The sequence below is a fragment of the Monodon monoceros genome, unplaced genomic scaffold (genome assembly GCF_005190385.1).
Source record: "Monodon monoceros isolate NGI ecotype Baffin Bay Population unplaced genomic scaffold, NGI_Narwhal_1 Super_Scaffold_7, whole genome shotgun sequence".
Lineage (NCBI taxonomy): Eukaryota > Metazoa > Chordata > Mammalia > Artiodactyla > Monodontidae > Monodon > Monodon monoceros.
In genome coordinates this window covers 60,481,182-60,498,180 of record NW_021703784.1, presented here as the reverse complement: position 1 = coordinate 60,498,180, position 16,999 = coordinate 60,481,182, and the positions used below count along the sequence as shown (strand labels likewise).

Sequence of the window (16,999 nt, the reverse complement as noted above, 5' to 3'; positions counted from 1 at the left end):
CAGTCTCTAGATTCATCCACGTCTCAACAAATGACCCTATTTCATTCCTTTTTATGGCTGAGTAATATTCCATCATGTATATGTACCACAACTTCTTAATCCATTCGTCTGTCGATGAGCATTTAGGTTGCTTCCATGACCTGGCTATTGTAAATAGTGCTGCAATGAACTTTGGGGTACATGTGTCTTTTTGAATTATGGTTCTCTCTGGGTATATGCCCAGTAGTGGGATTGCTGTGTCATATGGTAGTTCTATCTGTAGTTTTTTAAGGAACCTCCATACTGTTCTCCATAGTGGCTATATCAGTTTATGTTCCCACCAACAGTGCAAGAGGGTTCCCTTTTCTCCACACCCACTCCAGCATTTGTTGTTTGTAGATTTTCTGATGCTGCCCATTCTAACTGGTGTGAGGTGATACCTCATTGTAGGTTTGATTTGCATTTCTCTAATAATCAGTGATGTTGAGCAGCTTTTCATGTGCTTCTTGGACATATGTATGTCTTTTTGGAGAAATGTCTACTTAGATCTTCTGCCCATTTTTGGATTGGGTTGTTTGTTTTTTATTTTATTTATTTATTTTTTATACAGCAGGTTCTTATTAGTCATCAATTTTATACACATCAGTGTATACATGTCAATCCCAATTGCCCTATTAATCACACCCCCCGACACCCCGCCGTGGCTTTCACCCCTTGGTGTCTATACGTTTGTTCTCTACATCTGTGTCTCAATTTCTGCCCTGCAAACCGATTCATCTGTACCATTTTTCTAGGTTCCACATATATGCATTAATATACGATATTTGTTTTTCTCTTTTGGACTTATTTCACTCTGTATGACAAATTCTAGGTCCATCCACATCTCAACAAATGACTCAATTTTGTTCCTTTTTATGGCTGAGTAATATTCCATTGTATATATGTACCACAACTTCTTTATCTATTCGTCTGTCGATGGGCATTTAGGTTGCTTCCATGACCTGGCTATTGTAAATAGTGTTGCATTGAACATTGGGGTGCATGTATCTTTTTGAATTATGGTTATCTCTGGGTATATGCCTAGTCGTGGGATTGCTGGATCATATAGTAATTCTATTTTTAGTTTTTTAAGGAACCTCCATACTGTTCTCCATAGTGGATGTATCAGTTTACATTCCCACCAGCAGTGCAAGAGGGTTCCCTTTGCTCCACACTCTCTCCAGCATTTGTTGTTTGTAGATTTTCTGATGATGCCCATTCTAACTGGTGTGAGGTGACACCTCATTGTAGTTTTGATTTGCATTTCTCTAATAATTAGTGATGTTGAGCAGCTTTTCATGTGCCTCTTGCCATCTGTATGTCTTCTTTGAGAAATGTCTACTTAGGTCTTCTGCCCATTTTTGGATTGGGTTGTTTGTTTCTTTAATATCGAGCTGCATGAGCTGTTTATATATTTTGGAGATTAATCCTTTGTCCATTGATTCGTTCTCCCATTCTGAGGGTTGTCTTTTTGTCTTACTTATGGTTTCCTTTGCTCTGCAAAAGCTTTGAAGTTTCATTAGGTCCCATTTGTTTATTTTTGTTTTTATTTCCATTACTCTAGGAGGCGGGTCAAAAAAGGTCTTGCTGTGATTTACGTCAAAGAGTGTTCTTCCTATGTTTTCCTCTAAGAGTTTTATAGTGTCTGGTCTTATATTTAGGTCTCGAATCCATGTTGAGTTTATTTTTGTGTATGGTGTTAGGGAGTGTTCTAACTTCATTCTTTTACATGTAGCTGTCCAGTTTTCCGAGCACCACTTATTGAAGAGACTGTCTTTTCTCCATTGTATATCTTTGCCTCCTTTGTCATAGATTAGTTGACCATAGGTGCGTGGGTTTACCTCTGGGCTTTCTGTCTTGTTCCATTGATCTATGTTTCTGTTTTTGTGCCAGTACCATATTGTCTTGATTACTGTAGCTTTGTGGTATAGTCTGAAGTCAGGGAGTCTGATTCCTCCAGCTCTGTTTTTTTGCCTCAAGACTGCATTGGCCATTTGGGGTCTTTTGTGTCTCCATACAATTTTTAAGATTTTTTGTTCTAGTTCCGTAAAAAATGCCATTGGTAATTTGATAGGGATTGCATTGAATCTGTAGATTGCTTTGGGTAGTATAGTCATTTTCACAATGTTGATTCTTCCAATCCAAGAACATGGTGTATCTCTCCATCTGTTGATATCATCTTTAATTTCTTTCATCAGTGTCTCATAGTTTTCTGCATACAGGTCTTTTTTCTCCCTAGGTAGGTTTATTCCTAGGTATTGTATTCTTTTTGTTGCAGTGGTAAATGGGAGTGTTTCCTTAATTTCATTTTCAGATTTTTCATCATTAGTATATAGGAATGCAAGAGATTTCTGTGCATTAATTTTGTATCCTGTCACTTTACCAAATTCATTGATTAGCTCTAGTAGTGTTCTGGTGGCATCTTTAGGATTCTCTATGTATAGTATCATGTCATCTGCAAACAGTGACAGTTTTACTTCTCCTTTTCCAAATTGTATTCCTTTTCTTTTTCTTCTCTGATTGCCATGGCTAGGACTTCCAAAATTATGTTGAATAATAGTGGTGAGAGTGGACATCCTTGTCTTTTTCCTGATCTTAGAGGAAATGCTTTCAGTTTTTCACCATTGAGAATGATGTTTGCTGTGGGTTTGTCATATATGGCCTTTATTATGTTGACGTAGGTTCCCTCTATGTCCACTTTCTGGAGAGTTTTTATGATAAATGAGTGTTGAATTTTCTCAAAAGCTTTTTCTGCATCTATTAAGATGATCATATGGTTTTTATTCTTCAATTTGTTAATATGGTGTATCACATTGATTGATTTGCGTATATTGAAGGATCCCTGCATCCCTGGGATAAATCCCACTTGATCATGGTGTATGATCCTTTTAATGTGTTGTTGCATTCTGTTTGCTAGTATTGTGTTGAGGATTTTTGCATCTATATTCATGAGTGATAGTGGTCTGTAAATTTGTTTTTTTGTAGTATCTTTGTCTGGTTTTGGTATCAAGGTGATGGTGGCCTCATAGAATGAGTTTGGGAGTGTTCCTTCCTCTGCAAGTTTTTGGAAGAGTTTGAGAAGGATGGGTGTTAGCTCTTCTCTAAATGTTTGATAGAATTCACCTGTGAAGCCATCTGGTCCTAGACTTTTGTTTGTTGGAAGATTTTTTTTTTTTTTTTTTTTTTGCGGTACACGGGCCTCTCACTGTTTTGGCCTCTCCCGTCGCGGAGCACAGGCTCCAGACACGCAGGTTCAGTTGCCATGGCTCACAGGCCTAGCCGCTCCGCAGCATGTGGGATCTTCCCATACTGGGGCACGAACCCGTGTCCCCTGCATCTGCAGGTGGACTCTCAACCACTGCGCCACCAGGGAAGCCCTGTTGGAAAATTTTTAATCACAGTTTCAATTTTATTACTTGTGATTGGTCTGTTCATATTTTCTGTTTCTTCATGGTTCAGTCTTTGGAGGTTATATCTTTCTAAGAATTTGTCCATTTCTTCCAGGTTGTCCATATTATTGGCATAGAGTTGCTTGTAGTAGTCTCTTATGATGCTTTGTATTTCTGCGGTGTCTGTTATAACTTCTCCTTTTTCTTTTCTAATTTTATTGATTTGAGTCCTCTTTTTCTTCATGAGTTTGGCTAACGGTTTATCAATTTTGTTTATCTTCTGAAACAACCAGCTTTTAGTTTTATTGATTTTGCTATTGTTTTCTTTGTTTCTATTTCAGTTATTTCTGCTCTGATCATTATGATTTCTTTCCTTCTGCTAACTTTGGGTTTTGTTTGTTGTTCTTTCTCTAGTTCCTTTAGATGTAAGGTTAGATTATTTATTTGAGGTTTTTCTTGTTTCTTGAGGCAGGCTTGTATAGCTGTAAACTTTCTTCTTAGAACTGCTTTCGCTGCATCCCATAGGTTTTGGATTGTCATGTTTTCATTGTCATTTGTCTCTAGGTATTTTTTGATGTCCTCTTTGATTTCTTCAGTGTTATCTTGGTTATTTAGTAACGTATTGTTTAGCCTCCATGTGTTTGTGTTTTTTATGTTTTTTTCCCTGTATTTCATTTTTAATCTCATAGTGTTGTGGTCAGAAAAGATGCTTGATATGATTTCAGTTTTCTTAAATTTACTGAGGCTTGATTTGTGACCCAAGATTTGATCTATCCTGGAGAATGTTCCGTGCGCACTTGAGAAGAAAGTGTAATCTGCTGTTTTTGGATGGAATGTCCTATAAATATCAATTAAATCTGTCTAGTCTATTGTGTCTTTTAAAGCTTCTCTTTCCTTATTTATTTTCATTTTGGATGATCTGTCCATTGTTGTAAGTGAGGTGTTAAAGTCCCCCACTATTATTGTGTTACTGTCGATTTCCTCTTTTATAGCTGTTAGCAGTTGCCTTATGTATTGAGGTGCTCCTATGTTGGGTGCATATATATTTATAATTGCTATATCTTCTTCTTGGATTGATCCTTTGATCATTATGTAGTGTCCTTCCTTGTCTCTTGTAACATTCTTTCTTTTAAAGTCTATTTTATCTGATATGAGAATTGCTACTCCAGCTTTCTTTTGATTTCCATTTGCATAGAATATCTTTTTCCATCCCCTCATGTTCAGTCTGTATGTGTCCCTAGGTCTGAAGTGGGTCTCTTGTAGACAGCATATATATGGATCTTGTTTTTGTATCCATTCAGCAAGCCTGTGGCTTTTGGTTGAAGTGTTTAATCCATTCACATTTAAGGTAATTAACGATATGTATGTTCCTATGACCATTTTCTTAATTGTTTTGGGTTTGTTTTTATAGATCCTTTTCTTCTCTAGTGTTTCCCACTTAGAGAAGTTCCTTTAGCATTTGCTGTAGTGCTGGTTTGCTGGTGCTGGATTCTCTTAGCCTTTGCTTGTCTGTAAAGCTTCTTTTTTTTTTTTTTTTTTCTGTAAAGCTTTTGACTTCTCCATCGAATCTGAATGAGATCCTTGCCGGGTAGAGTAATCTTGGTTGTAGGTTCTTCCCTTTCATCACTTTAATTATATCATGCCACTCCTTTCTGGCTTGTAGAGTTTCTGCTGAGAAATCAGCTGTTAACCTTATGGGAGTTCCCTTGTATGTTATTTTTCGTTTTTCCCTTGCTGCTTTCAATAATTTTTGTTTGTCTTTAATTTTTGCCAATTCGATTACTTTGTGTCTCGGCGTGTTTCTCCTTGGGTTTATCCTATATGGGACTCACTGCGCTTCCTGGACTTGTGTGGCTATTTCCTTTCCCATGTTAGGGAAGTTTTCGACTATAATCTCTTCACATATTTTCTCAGGTCCTTTCTCTGTCTCTTCTCCTTCCGGGACCCTTATATTGCGTTTAATGTTGTCCCAGAGGTCTCTTGGGCTGTCTTCATTTCTTTTCATTCTGTTTTCTTTATTCTGTTCCGCAGCAGTGAATTCCACCATTCTGTCTTCCAGGTCACTTATCAGTTCTTCTGCCTCAGTTATTCTGCTATTGATTCCTTCTAGTATAGTTTTCATTTCATTTATTGTATTGTTCATCTCTGTTTGTTTGTTCTTTAATTCTTCTAGTTCTTTGTTAAACATTTCTTGCGTCTTCTCGATCTTTGCCTCCATTCTTTTTCCGAGGTCCTGGATCATCTTCACTATCATTATTCTGAATTCTTTTTCTGGAAGGTTGCCTATCTCCACTTCATTTAATTGTTTTTCTGCGGTTTATCTTGTTCCTTCATCTGGTACATGGCCCTCTGCCTTTTCATCTTGTCTGTCTTTCTGTGAATGTGGTTTTTGTTCCACAGGCTGCAGGATTGTAGCTCTTCTTGCTTCTGCCCTCTGCCCTCTGGTGGATGAGGCTATCTAAGAGGCTTGATGGGAGGGACTGGTGGTGGGTAGAGCTGACTGTTGCTCTGGTGGGCAGAGCTCAGTAAAACTTTAATCCACTTGACTGTTGATGGATGGGGCTGGGTTCCCTCCCCATTGGTTGTTTGGCCTAGGCAACCCAACACTGGAGCCTATCTGGGCTCTTTGGTGGGGCTAATGACAGACTCTGGGAGTGCTTATGCCAAGGAGTACTTCCCAGAACTTCTGCTGCTGGTGTCCTTGTCCCCACGGTGAGCCACAGCGCCCCCCCCCCCTCTGCAGGAGATCCTCCAACACTAGTAGGTAGGTCTGTTTCAGTCTCTCCTGGGGTCACTGCTCCTTCCCCTGGGTCCCGATGCGCACACTACTTTGTGTGTGCCCTCCAAGAGTGGAGTCTCTGTTTTCCCCAGTCCCGTGAAAGTCCTGCAATCAATTCTCACTAGGCTTCAATGTTTGTTTCTCTAGGAATTCCTCCTCCCGTTGCTGGACCCCCAGGTTGGGAAGCCTGATGTGGGGCTCAGAACCTTCACTCCAGTGGGTGGACTTCTGTGGTATAAGTGTTCTCCAGTTTGTGAGTCACCCACCCAGCAGTTATGGGATTTGATTTTACTGTGATTGCGCCCCTCCTACCGTCTCATTGTGGCTTCTCCTTTGTCTTTGGATGTGGGGTATCTTTTTTGGTGAGTTCCAGTGTCTTCCTGTAAATGATTGTCCAGCAGCTAGTTGTGATTCTGGTGTTCTTTAAAGAGGGAGTGAGAGCACGTCCTTCTACTCCGCCATCTTGGTTCCTTCTCTATGCTCCCTATTATAGCAGCAGTTATGGCAATTGTGTCTTATTTGATGCCACAGAAAGTGAAGCATATTGTCCAGGCCGGAAAGTAATAGTCCTCTTTTCTTTGTTCTAAGTTTAGAGGGGGAGAGGGGAAATACACTTTATTCATTAAACAAACGTGTATTAAATACTGGTATGTATTTACTGTTTTTCTTTGCTGAGTCATGCATTTATTCATTTATTTTAAGTAATTTCATCCCTAGTTTCCTATTCTTTTGCCTGTCTTTTTTTATTGTTAAACTGTAGTTGATTTACAACATTGTATTAGTTTCAGGTGTACAACTTCAGATTCTTTTCCATTATAGGTTATTACAAGATATTGAGTATAGTTCCATGTGCTATAAGGTAAATCCTTGTTGTTTTCTATTTTATATATAGTAGTATGTATCTTTTAACCCCATACTCCTAATTTATCCCTTCCCTTCCCCTTTCCTCTTAGGTAACCATAAGTTTGATTTCTATGCCTGTGAGTCTGCTTCTGTTTTGTAAATAAGTTGATGTGTATTTTTTTTAGATTCTAAATATGTGATATCATATAATATTTGTCTTTCTCTTTCTGACTTACTTCACTTAGTATGATAATCTCTAGGTCCATCCATGTTGCTGCAAATGGCGTTATTTCTTTCTTTTTTATGTCTGAATAATATTCCATTGTGTGTGTGTGTGTGTGTATAATATATATATATACACACACACACACACACACACATATATATATATATATATATATCACATCTTCCTTATCCATTCATCTGTCAGTGGACATTTAGGTTGCTTCCATGTCTTGGCTATTGTGAATAGTGCTGCTATGAACATAAGGGTGCATGTATCTTTTCGAATTAGAGTTTTCATCTTTTCCCAATATTGCGCAGGACTGGAATTGCTGGATCATATGGTAACTCAATTTTTACTTTTTTAAGGAACTTCCCAGCTATTTTCCATAGTGGCTGCACCAATTTACATTCCCACCAACAGTGTAGGAGGGTCCCCTTTTCTCCACCACCTCTCCAGTGTTTATTATTTGTGGACTTTTAAATGACAGCCATTCTGATTGCCGTGAGGTGATATCTCATTGTAGTTTTGATTTGCATTTCTTTAATAATTAGCTAATGTGGAGCTGTTTTTCATGTGCCTGTTGGCCATCTGTATGTCTTTGGAGAAATGTCTCTTTGGGTCTTCTACCCATTTTTGATTGGGTTATTTGGTTTTTTGATATTGAGTTGCATAAGCTGTCTGTATATTTTGGAAATTAAGCTCTTGTTGGTAGCATCATTTGCAAATATTTTCTCCCATTCCATAGGTTGTCTTTTCATTTTGTTTGGTTTCTTTTGCTGTACAAAAGCATAATTTTGTTTACATGCCATTTGTTTATTTTTGCTTTTATCTCTATTACCTTGGGAGACTGAACTAAGAAAATATTACTGCAATTTATGTTTCAGAATGCTTCACCTATGTTCTATCTAGGATTTTTATGGTGTCATGTCTTATATTTAAATCTTTAAGCCATTTTGAGTTTGTGTGTGTGTGTATGGTGTGAGAGAGTGTTCTAACTTCAGTGATTTACATGGGGCTACCCAGCTTTCCCAGTACCACTTGCTGAAGAGACTGTCTTTTCTCCATTGTACCATCTTGCCTCCTTTGTCAAAGATTAATTGATTGTAGGTGTGTGGGCTTATTTTTGGGCTGTCTATGTTTGTTCCATTGATCATATGGCTTTTTTTGTGCCCAAACCATGTGGTTTTGATTACTGTAGCTTTGTAGTATTGTCTAAAGTCTGCGAGGGATGTGCCTCCAGGTTTGTTCTTTTTCCTCAGAGTTGCTTTGTTAATTCTGGGTCTTTTGTGGTTCCATATAAATTTTATGATTATTTGTTCTAGCTCTGTGAAAAATGTCATGGGTAATTTGATAGGGATCACATTAAATCTGTAGATTGCCTTGGTAGTATGGCCATTTTAACAATATTAATTATTGCAATCCAAGAGCATGGGATATCTTTCCATTTCTTTGTATCATCTTCAATTTCCTTTATCAATGTTTTAGTTCTCAGCATATAGGTCTTTCATATCCTTGGTTAGGTTTATTCCTAATTATTTTTTTTTGCCGCAATTTTAAATGGGATTTTTTTTTTACTTTCTGATATTTCATTGTTAGTATAAAGAAACGCAAGTTTTCTGCATATTAATCTTGTTCCTGCTACCTTGCTGAATTCATTTATTAGTTCTAATAGTTTTTATGTGGAGTCTTTAGGATTTCTATAGAGTATCATGTCATCTGCATACAATGACAGTTTTACCTCTTCCCTTCCAATTGGGGTACCTTTTATTTCTTCTTCTAATTGCTGTGGTTAGAACTTCCAATACTATGTTGAATAGAAGAGATGAGAGTGGGCATCGTTGTTTTGTTATAGAATTTAGTGGGAAGGCTTTCAGCTTTTCAGCCTTGAGTATTATATTAGCTGTGGGTTTGTTGTAAGTGCTATTGGTATGTATTGATACTATCACATTGCTAGGTGATGTGGCTATATCTTAATGGGTCTTGAAATGTATTGAAAGAGACAGTGAACAACATTTAGTACATGTCCCATTTAACTAAATGACAGAGAAAACAATTTAATTGGAAATAATTAGTCAGTGCATCTAGAAAGAAGACAAGGGAAGCTTCCTGGGGGAAGATGGCACTCCATTTACTCACTGAACTCTCATGACATAAACCTTTATATTTACCATATTTTGCTGCAGGTAGGATACGAAATGGTAAAATAGCCCTCTGCTCTGACTAGTATAGAAGTCAGATAGATATGTTAAAATGTCATCCTAATACAATCAGATATGAACACAGAACTCATTAACTCAATCAGAGTGATTGAAGATGATTTTTTAGGAAGATGACTTTTTTTGGGTAGAATTCCATTTTAATAAAATTCAAAAGCAATCAAGATGAAACTGTATTTTTTCTGTAACATATATATGTGTAATGAAATTATTTTATTGAATGAAAGATTCTTTAAATTCTATAGTGCTTTTCAATTTTAAAAGTTTCACACACGTGATTTTGTATAATCCTATAATAAGCCTTTTTCCCCCCTTACCCCTTTATTGCCCCGCCTCCCTTCCCTCTCTGCACTGGTAACCACTAGTTTGTTCTCTATATCTGTAAGTCAGCTTCTTTTTTGTTTTATTCACTACTTTGTTGTATTTTCAGATTCCACATATAAGTAATATCATACAGTATTTGTCTTTCTCTGTCTGAATTATTTCAGTTAACATAACGTTCTCAAAATCCATCCATGTTGCTGCAGATGGCAAAATTTCTTTTTTGTGGATGAGTAGTATTCCATTTGTGTGTGTGTGTGTGTATATATATATATATATATATATATATGGTGTGTATACATGTGTGTTTCCATTCATCTGTTGACGGATACTTAGCTTTCTTCCACACCTTGGGAATAGTAAATAATACTATGAACACTGGAGTGCATGTGTCTTTTTGAATTAGCGTTTTTGAGGTTTTTTGGGTTTTATACCCAGGAGTGGAATTGTTGGGTCATATGGCTGTTCTATTTTTAGTCTTTTGAGAAACTTCTATACTGTTTTCCCCAGTGGTTGCACCAATTTACATTTAGGGAGGTGACATTTAAACTGGGTTTGAAACAAAGACTGTGGTTTAAGAAGCAGGGGGAAGAACACTGCAAATAGAGAAACAATGTGTGCACAGTAGGAGAGCCACCAAGGGGCATTCCATGCTTGGGAGATGATGGGATGCTTTCCATGTAGAGATTGGTGGCAGAAGATGAGAGGGACAGGTAAACCTTGAATGCCATGCTAGGGCACTTGCAGGGACACTTTAACTTTACTAGTTAAGAAGGTCTTCTTCCAAGTGACTCTGCCTGGGTATAAATACCAGCTCCTCCTTTAACAAACTTTATCACCTTCACAAATTAAGTAACTCCCTAAGCCATAGTTTCCTTATTTCAAACATGAACACAATACTACTATTTATCTCATAAGTTATTTAAGAGAATAAATGAGAGAGATGGTCTGATTACATTGGCTATCTTGATATTCTTTAAATATGTCAAGCTCATTCACACCATGGGGTCTTTGCAGTAGTGTTTCCTGCGAGTGTCATGTTTTACCCCTAGATCTTATATGGTGCATGCTTATCAATTCTAGTCGCAAAGTAAGTATCAGTTCCATAGAAAAGGCTTTCCTGACTCTACAGTTGGAAGTAGCCACCTAGTCCCACACTGCCATATCACTTTCCTTTAATTCTCTTCATGGCATTTTTCTCAGTCTGAGATAGGAGAGGTCATATGTGTCTTATCACATGTTATATTTCCCATCAGAGAATTGACTAATACATCATAGACATTAACTAAATATTTTTTGAATTAATTCATTGACTTTGCATAGTCAGTTAAGCAACCTGTACCTTGGTTTCAATTTTTGTAATATCAGGATTGAAATACCTACCACACAGAATTGTTGGGAGAAACCTAGTGAGAAAATTCTATCAAACACACAGCGTATTGTCCAGTATATTTCAGATTTTGAATAAATACTGGTTGCCTGCATCACTGCCTTGTAAATTTTTTCCAGTATTTCAGTACATAAAGAACACACAGACTTTCCAGATAAAGGTATATTTTCTCTTTTCTTCAAGCTTTGTGGATCCTACAAAATACTTTCCAGTGTTGTCTTTACCAGTCTTTCCCCAACCTACAACTCCACACCAATGTCTTCTCACTGTTTTCCTTTCATTCCCTAGTGCCTGAAACCAAGTTATGTATTGTTTGGAAACTCTGTATGTTACTTTCATGCTGTCATCTCAAACACAGAGTGGATATTTTAACAATGGATGAAAATGACCTGAGGAAGTTGAGTTCTTAAAAGAGCTGTGCTGCAAAGAAGTCTTGTCCACCAGTATATCAGCTAGATTTATCCTGGAAGTTTTCCTGAAAGCTCAGGAATTGATCATAACATCATGAACCAAATGAGCCATCCAGGATGAGAATAGTCTATCCATAACCATTTTGCTTCCAAGATCTGCCTGAATGACAGACAATTATTGAAAAACTCCACTTCAACTCATTGTTATGTACAGAAAATAGTACAAATTTCAAAATGGTAAATTCACTTATTAAGCCATTGGCATAATTGTCAGCCAAGCAGCCACTGCCTTCTGGAGAGCACCTCTGAGGATAGAATTATTTTCCAAGAATGTTTGGAAGCCATTCGAAAAATTTTCCTTACTTCTCCTTAAGTTAGTATTGATTCAGTCAACATTGTTAAGTACTTATGTATGCCAGGCTGTGATTAGACCACACATAAACATTGTATACCCTTTACTCCTCATACTCCTGTAGGTGAGAAAATGAACTTTTCTTTTTCATATTTCCCTCATTCATTCAGATTCTGACTGTAGAAGATAGAAAGGGGTGATAAATTAGGGGGTTCCCAGAATATATTGGGGGCTACTGTATGGCATTTACATACATTCTCCTATGAGCATCTTTTTCTTCATCACTCTGAGTCCTGACCTGGAATTCAGCCAGGTACATTTAACTTTCATTTCTCTGGCTTTCTCATTAAGAGTTGTCTGTCAATGTCCTTGATTAAAGGCCAGGTGACATCAGTGCTTTCTACAATCTTATCAGAGTCTTGACCCCAAGAACCTCTGCACCTTTGGAGGAGACTTGTTATGTGCACCAGGAGGATGGACAGTCATACCACAGTGAGCACATTCCTTCTGTGGGGATTTTCCAGTTTCCCAGACGGGCAAGATCTCTCCTTCGTGATGATTTTCTTCTCCCATGTGACCATCCTAGTTGCAGATGTGTCCATAATGGTGGCCATCAAGCTCAATCACAATCTTCACACCCCCACGTACTTTTTCCTCTGTGGTTTGTCCTTTTCAGAAACCTGTACCACTATGGTAATCACCCCCCGCATGCTAGTGGACTTGCTATCAGAAAGCAAGACCATTTCTCTTCCTGAGCGTGCCACACAGATGTTTCTCTTCTTTGTCTTGGGAGCTAACAACTGCTTACTCTTGGCTGCCATGTCCTATGACCATTACACTGCTATTCACAGCCCGCTGCACTACACCATCTTGATGACCCAAAAGATCTGCTTTCAGCTCATGACAGCTTCTTGTGTTACTGGGATTGTGGTATCACTGTGCATTGTCCTTGTAATATTCAACTTGTCGTTCTGTGATTCCAGCACCGTCAAGCACTTTTTTGGTGACATTACATCTGTAGTCTCCCTTGCCTGGGATTACACCTTTTTTCAGAAAATGGTTCTTCTTGCCTTCTCTGCCTTTGTTTTGGTGGGGAGCTTTATTTTCATTATGATTTCCTGTGTCTTCATTGGGTCCATAGTTATGAGGTTGCCATCTGCCCAGGGGAGGTATGAGGCCTTCTCAACTTGCTCCTTCCACCTCACTGTGGTGTGCATACACTATGGATTTGCTGGCTTTGTCTATCTGAGACCCAAGGACAGTGACTCATTCCGTGAAGATATGCTGATGGCTGTGACATATACAGTACTGACACCTCTGCTTAATCCCATTGTTTACAGTCTAAGAAACAAAGAAATGAAAATATCCCTAAAGAAAGTACTAGGCAATATATGTAGGTTTTCCCCTAGATGGTAAATAAAAGAGCTCTGAACACTTTTTAAAATTTTTACAGAGCATTGATAAAGTGGAGAAAGTAGAGTACTTCCAATAAAAATCATCACTTTGAAAAAAAAAATCATCACTTTGTATACAAAGCAATTAAAGTGTGTTCTAACGGCCTGATATGCTCTGGTCTCACTTCTTTCTTACAATGAAACCAGATGTAGTTTTAAAATATTTTAAAATGAAATAAAATATTCTAAAATATTATTACATATATATGTACATATACAGATATACACATACATGCATACACACATGCACATATGTATGTAGTAAATGTATCAAAAATGTTTTAGAATACTCAATTTTCATAATTTTGGTTTCCTTTGGAGAAGGAAGAAAATTATATTAAAAAGGAAAAGAAGAAAGAAGGAAAGAGAGAGGGAGAGAGAGAGAAAGAGAAGGAGGGGAAAGAGAAAGATCACTGTTTTACTTAATCAGAAAAAGAGAAAGCACAAACACAAATTTAGCATTGAAATGAGTGAAAGACCACAATGCAGAGAAATTTCAAAACGTTTTTTTTAATTTAAAAAAATTTTTTAACATCTTTATTGGAGTATAATTGCTTTACAATGGTGTGTTAGTTTCTGCTTTATAACAAAGTGAATCAGCTATACATATACATATGTTCCCATATCTCTTCCCTCTTGCGTCTCCCTCCCTCCCACCCTCCCTATCCCACCCTCCCTATCCCACCCTCAAAACATTTTAAGAAAATACCTGTTTAACTCTATTCAAAGAAACATGGAAACTAGATGGGAATGGATGAATTTCTGAAAAAAAAATGATGAAAGTTACTGCAGAAGAAATATGCATTTTTAACATACCAAATTCCAGGAATGATATAGATGTCTGTCAAAGAGCTATTCTTTCCAACCCCCAACAAAGGAGTAGACTAGATGGTTTCAAAATGAACTTCCACAAAAAGCAAATAATTCAAATGCTGTTTGAGTTACAGCATAGACAAAGATAAATAGCTGGAATTTATGAAAACCACAGAGGTGGAAGGTGCTATAAATAACTGAATCTAATCGAGGCCATTGTCGTAAGGCTCTCACGTGGATACTTAGGGAGATGCTGTAGGGAGGGCTTGGCATTTTGAGGTCACATTGTCTAATGGCAAATCCATATGGTGAGTGATGTTACCAATGCTGTGGCAGGAGTGAGGGACCGAGATGGGAGAAAGAATCAAGGGGCTGGTGGCAAAGTCTTTAATAAATGAGAAGAAACTGGGTGGTCAGTAAAAGACTCTGAAAACAATAGTATATTGTTTCATATCTGGATAGTATTTGTGTCAATGAGTAAAATGTTTTGTCATGCAGATTGCCAGTAAATGATTTAGAAATATGGTAAGGAGCTAGGAGAATGTCGACATTGTGTGCAGATATCTGTAGAATAGAAGTGAGCAGCTTCTCTTCAATATTGCTGAGAAGCATATGTGCCCTCCTCAGACAACTAGGTTTGGTTAAGATGGAGAGGTGGAGCATGTACTCTGGGAAAAGTTGATGGGTGGAATAGAAAGGAGATTTCCAGAATGAACATAAAACATATAGGAGAAACCCCAGCAAACAAAGAGTATTTCAAAGAGATGAAGCCGAGAGTTGTGAATAAGTGAATACTGGTGAGGAGAGCTCCCAAAAGGCTTGCAGCTGAGATTCAAATCATAGCTCCATTGACTATAGGTGGTGTCGGAGCCTATTGGGTCTACAGTTCTCATTCTTTGCTCAACATTGAATTAAAGTTTGGCTAGAGGTTCTCTGATCAACCATTTCATAAACTTCACCATTCCATTTTCACAAATGTCCTTGTTTAGTGTAAAAGTCTCTGCCTCCTCATGTAATTATCTAAACTTTTAATTTCATTCATTATTTTAAGACTCAAAATTTTGACCAAATGGTATTTATCCTTGCGATGCAAGGTTGGTTTAACATATGAAAATCAATCAATGTGATACACCATATTAATAGAATGAAAAATAACAACCACATGATTGTGTCAATAGATGTAGAATATATACACTATGAAATATTATTCACCCATTAAGAAAGAAGGAACTCTTGCCATTTGTGACATCATAGGTGTACCTGGAGACATTGTGCTAAATGAAATAAGCCAGACACAGAAGGGAAAATACTGCATGAGCTCACTTATAAGTGAAATCTAAGAAAGTCAAATTCATAGAAGCAGAGAATAGAATGGTAGTTACCAGAGTTGGGGAAATGGAGGGAATGGGGAGATGCTGGTCAAAGGGTACAAAGTTAGTTATATAGGATGAATAAGTTCTAGAGATCAAATGTAGAGCATTATAACTGTAGTTAATAATACTGTATTTTATACTGGATATTTTCTAAGAGTAAACTTAAGTTACTCTTATCACACCTAAAAATGATAAAGAGATGTGAGTAGATGGGTATGTTAGCTTGGTTATATTTATCACTTCACTATGTATATGTATGTCAAAACATCATGCTGGGGCTTCCCTGGTGGCGCAGTGGTTGAGAGTCCACCTCCTGATGCAGGGGACACGGGTTCGTGACCTGGTCTGGGAAGATCCCACATGCCGCGGAGCGGCTGAGCCCGTGAGCCATGGCCACTGAGCCTGCGCATCTGGAGCCTGTGCTCCGCAACGGGAGAGGCCACAACAGTGAGAGGCCCACGTACCGAAAAAAAAAAAATCATGCTGAACACTTTAAATCATAAATTTTATTAAAAAAATAAAAACATCTTAAAATTGTTTTAAAGGTTAAAAGAACATGTCAACTAGCACTTTATTCATACCGCTTGAATGGAAACCATTGTATTTTTAAGAAACATTTCTTTGTTGTGAACTTCTTGAAAGAAAAGCACATAACCTATTTAACTTTGTTTCCTCAGTTCATAACCTCGTGCTAGAAATAAAAGAGACACTAAATAAATATTCATTGAATTAGAGTTAATGTTTAACCAACAGACATTTGTTGAATGCTTGCTGTGTACCAGACACTGTACTTTGAGCTAAGGATAATTAGTTCAACCTCCCACATCACTACTTTTACCCACCCACCAAAGTTTCTGCAACTGCATTACCAGCTCTCAATGACCAGTTAACTCTTTTTTTCCTTATGTCTCAGTTTAAATGTCATTTCTCTGGTAAAGCCTTTCTTGAGCCTCACAAATAAATGCATTTGCCAAATGATATTATGAGGAATAGAGACTGAGCAAAAAGACACAGCCTGGGGCTTTTGGCAGTGAGGTAGGGTAAGTACATAGAACTTTGAGGTCAGCGATACCTAAGACTTGTGAGGCCAAGATCCTGTAGAGGAAAAAGCTATAGAGAAGTGAGCCTGAAATTCTACATATAATTCCTCATTATGGAATTTGACTACTCCCAAGTTGCACTTGGGCTGGTGAGATATCAAACACCAAGTGGAAATCAGCCTATGAGAGCCTGATGATCTTAGCAGAGATTTTGGCATTTTGCATTGCTGGTTTGTTAGATAGGCTGTTTAAGGTAGACGGCCTCACAACACCTTATGCTTTTACTTGAGAGTCCTGAAGTACTACACCTTAGGAATTGCTGCATCCTAGAAATAAGGTCAAACCAGAAATAGATTATCCCCAACAAAGTACAAC

At 37.7% G+C, this 16,999-nt stretch overlaps 2 protein-coding genes across 2 annotated transcripts in view; both read left to right on the top strand.

The window, feature by feature from the left end:
• Nucleotides 1–16,999, top strand: part of OVCH2 (ovochymase 2) — an 83,767-nt gene that overhangs the window by 11,515 nt on the left and 55,253 nt on the right.
• On the top strand, nucleotides 12,548–13,360 carry LOC114887573 (olfactory receptor 10J4-like). Its single transcript, XM_029209377.1, has one exon. It carries the CDS (start codon nucleotides 12,548–12,550, stop codon nucleotides 13,358–13,360), a length of 813 nt encoding a protein of 270 aa, XP_029065210.1.